We start from the raw sequence: 9152 nt of genomic DNA on the forward strand, positions 1-9152 counted from the left end.
ACTTACTATGGGAGGAAAACTCAGTTTTGAAATAAGTAATATTTTATGCCATCTGATAGCTTAATTTTATTTTTTAGTATTAAAAGTACAAAATTGTCCAGAATAAAGACATGAAAACATATTGGAATCACAACAGCAAAACTATAGGAAATATTTTCAGAGTTTGGAAGTATAAACCGATTATACAATATAAAATAATCCATATTTCCAAAGTTAATCCATAAAAATATATCCCAGAAGCTTTAAAAACTAAATTATGTATGGTCATTTATTAACTAAGAAAATATATAATTATAGTTTTAAAGCAATGGAATTTAAAGTTTTCATTATTAAGAAGAAAAAGTCTAAAATGTGTATTCTCAGAAAATCATACATAAAACTACATAGACAAAAAGCAAAAGTGGGTTTATATTTGTGATTTAATATTTTCCACAGATGAATCATGGAGAGCTAGAGTCCATAGACAATGTTTCCACAGTGATACAATTTGTGCTCATAGGATTTTCTGACCTGCCCAACCTCCAATGGTTTCTATTTGCAGTGTTTTCTGTAGTTTATATTATTATTCTGATTGGAAATTTCCTCATAATCATAATAATCAGTATGGACCAAGCATTACAAAAACCAATGTATTTTTTTCTGGCAAATTTTTCCTCTCTGGAAATCTGTTATGTATCAGTAACTGTCCCAAGGATTCTGTTCAACATTGGGACACAGAACCGAAACATATCATTGTTGTCCTGTGCGACACAAATGTCCTTCTTCCTTGTTTTTGGAACTACTGAAAGTATACTACTAGCTGTGATGTCCTATGACCGCTATGTGGCCATCTGCCATCCTCTGCTCTATCCTCTGGTCATGACCCCATCAAAATGCACACAGCTGGCAGCAGTCTCCTGGCTTGGAGGCATGCCAGTCCAGATAGGACAAACCTGTCAGATATTCTCTATGAGTTTTTGTAATTCTTACAAAATCAACCACTTCTTCTGTGACATACCACCAATTCTCAAGCTGGCTTGTGGGGACACTTCAGTGCATGAACTGTCTGTTTATGTGGTCGTTATGGTGGTGGCTGCGTTCCCTTTTATACTGGTGCTTGCATCCTACAGCAAAATCATTGCCACCATCTTGAGGTTGCCAACAGCCAAAGGTCGGGCAAAAACCTTCTCTACATGTTCTTCCCACCTGCTGGTGGTACTGTTGTTTTATGGATCTGCTACAGTTACCTATTTCAGACCAAAGTCCATGCATTCCCCTGGAACTGACAAACTGCTGTCTCTGTTCTACACTGTTGTGACTCCCATGTTTAATCCACTGATATACAGCCTGAGGAACAAAGAGGTGATTTCGGCTCTGAGGAAATTACTTTTTAAAACATATTCCTAATCAATTCTGTCCTTTCAAAGTGCAGATTGTAATGCAGTTTTTTAGAGAAATAGCTTCACTCTGTCCATGCTTACTTTGAGAATATTCACTCCTTGCTTATGTATATTTTGTGTCAGATACTATGAAATTTTGCATTATTTGTGTATGTGAATGTGCAAATACTCTATCTTCAATAATATATCCCTACAAAAATTCTGAATAACTATTTTTAATTTATTTACTTTCTGTTTGTTCTGATATTTGCAAAGTGTCGAATGTTATTGATCATGCATTATAGGTAACAGAATGATATTAAGTATTAACATATTTGTGGATTTCATCTTTGGTTCTGTACTTTATAGAACCATATTTATCAACAAGTTTTGATGGAATAATTATTCTACAATTATTTGTTTTTATAAGGTAATTTTCTTTATTTACTTTTCAAATATTACCCACTTTCCTGTTTTCCTCTCTGAAATGCCCCTATTTCATCCCTAATCCCCCTGCTCACCAATCCACCCACTACTGATTCCCTGTCCTGGAATTCCCCTACACAAGGGCATCTAGCCTTCTTAGGACCAAGGGCCTCTCCTCCCAATGATGTCTAACAAGGCCATCCTCTACTACATATGCAACTGGAGCTGTGTGTCCCTCCATCTGTAATCTTTGGTTGGTTTAGATGCTGAAAAAGCATTCTACAAAATTCAACATCCCTTAGAAATAGCTGGGCATGGTGGCACACGCCTTTAATCCCATCACTTGGGAGGCAGAGGCAGGCAGATATCTGAGTTCCAGGCCACCGTGGCCTACAAATGAGTTCCAGGACAGCCAGGATATACAGAGAAACCCTGTCTACAAAAACCAAAAAGAGAGATAAAAAGAAAAGTCTTGGAAAGATCAATAATTCAAGGCCCATACCTAAACATAATAAAAGCAATATAGCAAACCAGTAGACAACATCAACTAGAGAGAAACTTGAAGTGATCCCACTAAAATTAGGGACTAGAGAAGGCTGCCCTCTCTCTCTCTATCTATTCAATATAGTACTTGAAGTTCTACCTAGCAATTAGACAACAGAAGGAGGTCAAAGGAATACAAACTGGAAAGGATGAATTTAAACTATTACTACTTGCAGATGATACGATAGCATACTTAAGTGACCCCAAAAACTCGACTAGAGAACTCCCACAACTGATAACATTAACAAAGTGTCTGGATATAAAATTAATTCAAACAAAGCAGTTGCCTTCCTATACTCAAAAGATAAACAGGCTGAGAAAGAAATTATGGAAATGGCACCTTTGACAATAATCAGAAACAATATAAAATATCTTGCTGTGACTCTAACCAAACAGGTGCAAGGTCTATATGACAATAACTTCAAGTATCTGAAGAAAGAAATTATTCTAATATAAATTTGGGAATGTATAAATATGTTAGTCTGCCATCAATTATAGTACTAGCTATATCTATGTGTTTTATACTATCCATAGTTTCAATAGTTATTGTAGCATAGTAATTTAACTGCCTATGTATTGATATAGATTACATATATGGTAATACTGAAAGAGAACTTGACACACATATTTTCTTCCTAATAAAAACACATGAAACTACATTAAATAATACTATATTTCTACACTGCTTGAATGTTTTGTTTGTTCATATTTTGCCATATTTTAAAATTTTATCTACATAATCTATCATGTTTCACGTATTACCTAATTACACTAGAAACCACACTCCTATCCTATCTTATCATACATAAATACATGCATATTTATGACAGAGAGAGAGAGAGAGAGAGAGAGAGAGAGAGAGAGAGAGAGGGGAGAGAGAGAGAGAGAGAGAGAGAGTGTTTGGAGGGAGGAAAGGGAGAAGAAATGATGTAATTATAGTATAATTTCAAAATTAATTATAAAAATGTGTAAGTACTTGAAAGTGAAGTCAGCTGATTGTTGCTTTTTAAGACTTCCTTGATCACCTCAGTCTACACTGTTGCATTATTTTAGTCCTATTCAGTCCTCTACTTTTAACCATTGTTTCATTTCTTATATTTCTAAATTTTTATACTGACATTATCAAGGGAAATAAACAACAAATTATAAAGCCATGTTTCCAACCATGCAATACTAGGTTCTCAAGTCAGTAATTCATGGAGAGAGATTCCAGTTCACTTTAGCTTTGCTTCCTTTTTGCATTTGATATGACTGTAAGCCTAGGTACAAATGAAAAATTTACTGCATCGCACGAAAGTTTTTCTCTTTCATCCAATCATTTGCATTATGTATATTAGTGTGATGAATTCTGTTTATTTATATGTTTTTTTATACCTAAAAGTGCATATGTATGTACGGCTTGTAATTTATTGTTTTAAATGTTTCAATAATTTGCCATGAGGATTATGAGAAAGATTATTTGAATGAAAAATGTGTTGGCAGACATTCTACTTATAGAAGCATCTTTTGTGTTCATTTATTATTATTATTATTATTATTATTATTATTATTATTATTATCATTGGTTTTTCGAGACAGGGTTTCTCTGTGTAGCTCTGGTTGTCCTGGAACTCACTCTGTAGACCAGGCTGGCCTCGAACCCAGAAATCTACCTACCTCTACCTCCCAAGTGCTGGGATTAAAGGCATGCACCACCACTGCCCGGCTGTGTGTTCATGAATTATAAATAAAGGATAAAACACTTATGAGTCTAATTTTATTCCATGAGTTTATCTAAACAGAATTTTTATATCTAAGCAAAATGTTGAGTAATTAGGAGACTTTGTGATAATGTATGCAAGTGGTAACGTCACAAAAGAGTGTTCTCTTTTCTCAGTCACATATACCTTACTTGAAAACACACATCATAAACCAATAAAAAAAAAACTGTGATAAATGCTTGATTAGCAAAATATCATAAACTGTTGGCCATATTTAGAAACATTTTTGAGGGAGTAATCAGTTCTGCTTTATGTTTAAATGTTTTAAGATTATCATCATTATAAAAGAGAGGGGTCATCTACTATATCCAATTACTCATATGGTTTTCTTTTTTAAAAATTGGATATTTTATGTGTTTACATTCCAAATGTTATCCAGTTTCCTGGTTTCCCCTGTGGAACCCCTCCCTTCTTCCATCCTTAATCCTTCAGCTTCTATGAGGATTCTTCCCCTCCCACCCACCAACTTCAACCTAAATGCCCGGGGATTCCCCTACACTGGGGCATCAAACACTCTCAAGTCTAAGGGACTCTCCTCCCACTGATGTCCAGCAAGGCCATCCTCTGTCACATATGAAGTTGGAGCCATGGGTTCATCCATGTGCACTCTTTCATTGGTACTCCATCCTGAGCTCTGAGGGGTCTGACCAGCTGATACTGTTACTGTTGATCCTTCTATGGAGCTGCAATCCCCCTCAGCTCTTTCAGTCCCTTCTCTAAGTCCTCCATCGGGGACCCCACACTCAGTCCAATGGTTGGCTGCAAGCATCTGCTTCTGTATTTGTCAGGCTCTGACAGAGTCTCTCAGGACACAAGTTAGGCTCTAGTCAGCAAAAACTTCCTGGAATCCATTAGCTTCCAGGTTTGATGACTGTATATGGGATGGCTAATAGCCACTTATCAGTGAATTCATACCATGTGCATTTTTTTGTGACTGAATTACCTCAGTCAGGATGATATTTTCAAGTTCTATCCATTTGCCTGCGAATTTAATGAAGCCATTGTTCTAATAGCGGAATAGTACTCCATTGCATAAATATACCAAATTTTCTGTATCCGTTCCTCTGTTGAAGGTCATCTGAGTTCTTTCCAGCTTCTGGCTTTTATAAATAAGGCTATGAACATAGTGGAACGTGTGTCCTTATTACATGTTGGAGCACCTTCTAGGTATTGCCCAGGAGTGGTATTGCTTGATCCTTGAGTAATACTATGCCCAATTTTCTGAGGAACTGCCACACTGATTTCCAGAGGGGTTGTATCAGCTTGCAATCCCACCAGCAATGGAGGAGTGTTCCTCTTTCTCCGCATCCTCGCCACCATCTGTGCTCACCTGAGATTTTGACCTTAGTCATTCTGACTGGTGTAAGGTGTAATCTCAGGGTTGTTTTGATTTGCATTTTCCTGATTATTAAGGATGTTGAACGTTTTTTAAGGTACTTTTTGGCCATTCAACATTCCTCAGTTAAGAATTCTTTGTTATTGCATATGCCAGCAAGATTTTGCTGAAGGGACCCTGATATAGCTGTCTCATATGAGGCTATGCCAGTGCCTGGCAAATATAGAAGTGGATGCTCACAGTCATCTATAGGATGGAGCACAGGGCCCCTAACGGAGGAGCTAGAGAAAGAACCCAAGGTGCTGAAGGGGTCTGCAACCCTATAGATGGAACAACAATATGAACTAACCAGTACCCTCAGAGCTCATGTCTCTAGCTGCATATGTAGTAGAAGATGGCCCAGTCAGCCATCATTGGGAAGAGAGGCCCCTAGGTCTTACAAACTTTATATGCCCCAATACAGGGGAATGCCAGGGCCAAGAAGTAGGAGTGGGTGGCTAGGGGAGCTGGGCAGGGGGGGGGGGTATTGGGAACTTTCAGGATAGCATTTGAAATGTAAATAAAGAAAATATCTAGTAAAAAACTTTGAAAAAATAAAAAAATAAAAACTGTAAAAAAAGAATTCTTTGTTATGTACCCCATTTTTAATAGGGTTATTTGGTTCTCTGGAGTCTAACTTCTTGAGTTCTTTGTATATATTGGATATTAGCCCTCTATTGGATGTAATAGTGGTAAAGACATTTCCCAATCTGTTGGTTGCTCTTTTGTCCTATTGACGGTGTCCTTTGCCTTTAAGAAGCTTTGAAATTTAATGACTTCCCATTTGTCTATTGTTGATCTTTGAGCATAAGTCATTGGTTTTCTGTGCAGGATACTTTCCCCCGTGCCCATGTGCTGCAGGCTCTTTCCTACCTTCCTTTCTATTAGTTTCAGTATATCTGGTTTTATGTTGAGGTCCTTGATCCACTTGGACTTGAGCTTTGTACAAATTGATAAGAATGGGTCTTTGCATTCTTCTAGATACTGACAGTCAGTTGAACTAGCACCATTTGTTGAAAATGATATCTTTTCTCCACTGGCTGGTTTTAGCTCCCTTGTCAAAGATCAAGTGACCATAGATCTGAGGGTTCATTTCTGGGTCTTCAATTCTATTCCATTAATCTACCTGACTCCTAGTACTATATATATTGCATAGGTAAGGAGAGAGTGGGCAGCCTTGTCTAGTCACCTATTTTAGTGGAATTGCTTTAATTTTCTTTCCATTTAGTTTGATGTTAGGTGCTTGTTTGCTGTATAATGCTTTTAATATGTTTAGGTATAGGTCTTGAATTCCTGATCTTTCCAAGACTTTTGACTTTTGTCAAATGCTTTTCATCATCTAATATGAAAATCTTCTCACACCAGTCTGAATGGCTAAGATCAAAAACTCAGGTGAGTGAGGTAACCCAGTCACAAAAGAATATATATGGTATGCACTCACTGATAAGTGGATATTAGCCCAAAGTCTTAGAATAGCCAAGATACAATTCATAGACAATATGAAGCTCAAGATGAAGAAAGGTCAAAATGTGTATGCTTCAGTCCTTCTTAGAAGGAGGAACAAAATAATCAAGGAAAGTAGAAGGTGGTAGGGAATTTGGAGGAAGATAGAAGGGGAGGGAAAAAATAGGGGCAGGAATAGGTATGAGAGGAGACAGCGATAATATACAGAGGTTATGGAATTTGCCCAGAAGTTTATGTCACTAGGGGATGGAAAACTCGGGGTAGCCACCAGCAAGCCCCAGATGCCAGGAAGGAAAAAGGCTCCCAGGACCCAACAGGGATGAGATTAGCTGAAATGCCCAACAAAGCAGAGGGAGAACCTGTAGAGATCATATCCAGAGATTAGGCAAGGCCCCTGGTTGGGGGATGGGACCACTCACTCATCTCCAAGTTCTTAACTCAGAAGGGCTCCTGTCCAAAGGAAATAAGGGGACAAAGTGTGGGGCAGAGAATAAGGGAAAGGCCATCCAGAGATTGCCTCACCTGGTGATCTATCCCATATACAGACACCAAACCCAGACACCCAAGCACCCAAGAAGTGCCTGCTGTCTCCTGAAAGGCTCTGCCAGATCCTGACAAATACAGAGGTGGATGCTTTCAGCCAACCATTGGACTTAGCATGTGATTGCCAATGGGGGAGTTAGAGAAATGCCTGAAGGATCCTGAAGGGTTTTCAGTCCCATGGAGGGAGCAACACTGTCAACTGGTCAGGCACCCCTAGTACTCCTGGGACTGGACCACCAATCAAATATACATGTAGGGATCCATGGTTCCACCAGCATCAATAGGAAGAGAAGCTCTTGGTCCTATGAATGGTGGATTCCCCAGTGTAGGGGAATACCTGTGTGGTGAGGTTGAAGTTGTTGGGTAGAATGGGGAACATCCTAATAGAAGCAGGCAGAGGAAGGAATGGGAGAGGGGGGTTCTGGAGTGGAAACCATGAAAGGTGATAACATTTGAAATGTAAACACATAAAATGTCCAATAAAAGAAGAAAGAAAGAAAAAAATAGCAGCCTACAGAACTCCAATAAATTGGACCAGAAAATAAAATAATAAATCAATAACAGTATACGTACAGGACAAAGAAGGAATATTAAAACTGATAATAAAAAAGGCCAAATAACATATAAAGGCAGACCTATCAGAATTATACCTGACTTCTCAATAGAGAATCTATAAACTAGTAGTGCCTGGACAGATGTCTTGCATACCCTAATAGATCACAGATACCAGAAGAGATACCCAGCAAAACCCTTGATCAACATATATATAGCAAAAACAAGATATTCCATGAAAAAACAATTACAAAAATTATCTTTCCACTAATGCAGCCCTACAGAAGATGCTTGAGTGTAAGTACACCCAAGAATCACAAGAAATTAATCATTACACAGAAGACACAAGGAAGAAACACACACACACACACACACACACACACACACACACACACCATCACCTCCAACAACAAAATAAGAGGCAATAACATCCATTGGTCATCAATATCTCTCAACACCATTGGACTCAATCCCTCAATATAAAAACATATGATAACAGACTGCATACATAAACAGAATCCATCATTTTCCTGCATATGATAAACAAACCTCAGCAACAAAGATAGAAACTATCTCAGAGTAAAGGACTGTAAAAACAATTTCCAAGAAAACTATCCTAAGAAACAAGCTGGAGTAGGCTTCTACTACCCAAGGAAATAGACTTTCAACCAAATTAATAAATAGAAACAGGGAGAGATACTTCATATTAATCAAAGGAAAAACCCACCAAGATAAAGTCTCAGTTTTGAAGAACTAGGCCCCAAATGCAAGGGTACACATACACTCATAGAAGAAACTTAACTAAACCTCAAATCATACATTGAAGCTCACACAATAAGAGTGGGAGACTTCAACATCCCACTCCTATCAATGGACAGAGTTGTGTGATAAAATCGAAAGGCTCCAGACACAAGTAAACGATCTAAAAGTTGCTAAGNGTGTCCTTGAAGAGAATCTTCTCTCCTGCAGCCATAGAGCTCAAGTNGCAGAAAATCAAACTGAAACCCTCATTGTAAGGTTGGCTGAACTAAAACGACAACTCAAGTCTCAGCCTCAAAGTGTGTTGACAGTTAAAGTAAGGGCACTAATTGGCAAAGGATGGGATCCTATAACTTGGGATGGGGATGTGTG

At 38.0% G+C, this 9152-nt stretch overlaps 1 protein-coding gene across 1 annotated transcript; it reads left to right on the forward strand.

The window, feature by feature from the left end:
• Nucleotides 1-435: 435 nt before the first annotated feature.
• Nucleotides 436-1386, forward strand: LOC110317947 (olfactory receptor 10AG1-like). Its single transcript, XM_021192738.1, has one exon. The coding sequence runs from the start codon at nt 436-438 to the stop codon at nt 1384-1386; it is 951 nt and encodes a 316-aa protein (XP_021048397.1).
• The last annotated feature ends 7766 nt before the right edge of the window (nt 1387-9152 follow it).

Source organism: Mus pahari, chromosome 3 (genome assembly GCF_900095145.1).
Source record: "Mus pahari chromosome 3, PAHARI_EIJ_v1.1, whole genome shotgun sequence".
Taxonomy (NCBI): Eukaryota; Metazoa; Chordata; class Mammalia; order Rodentia; family Muridae; genus Mus; species Mus pahari.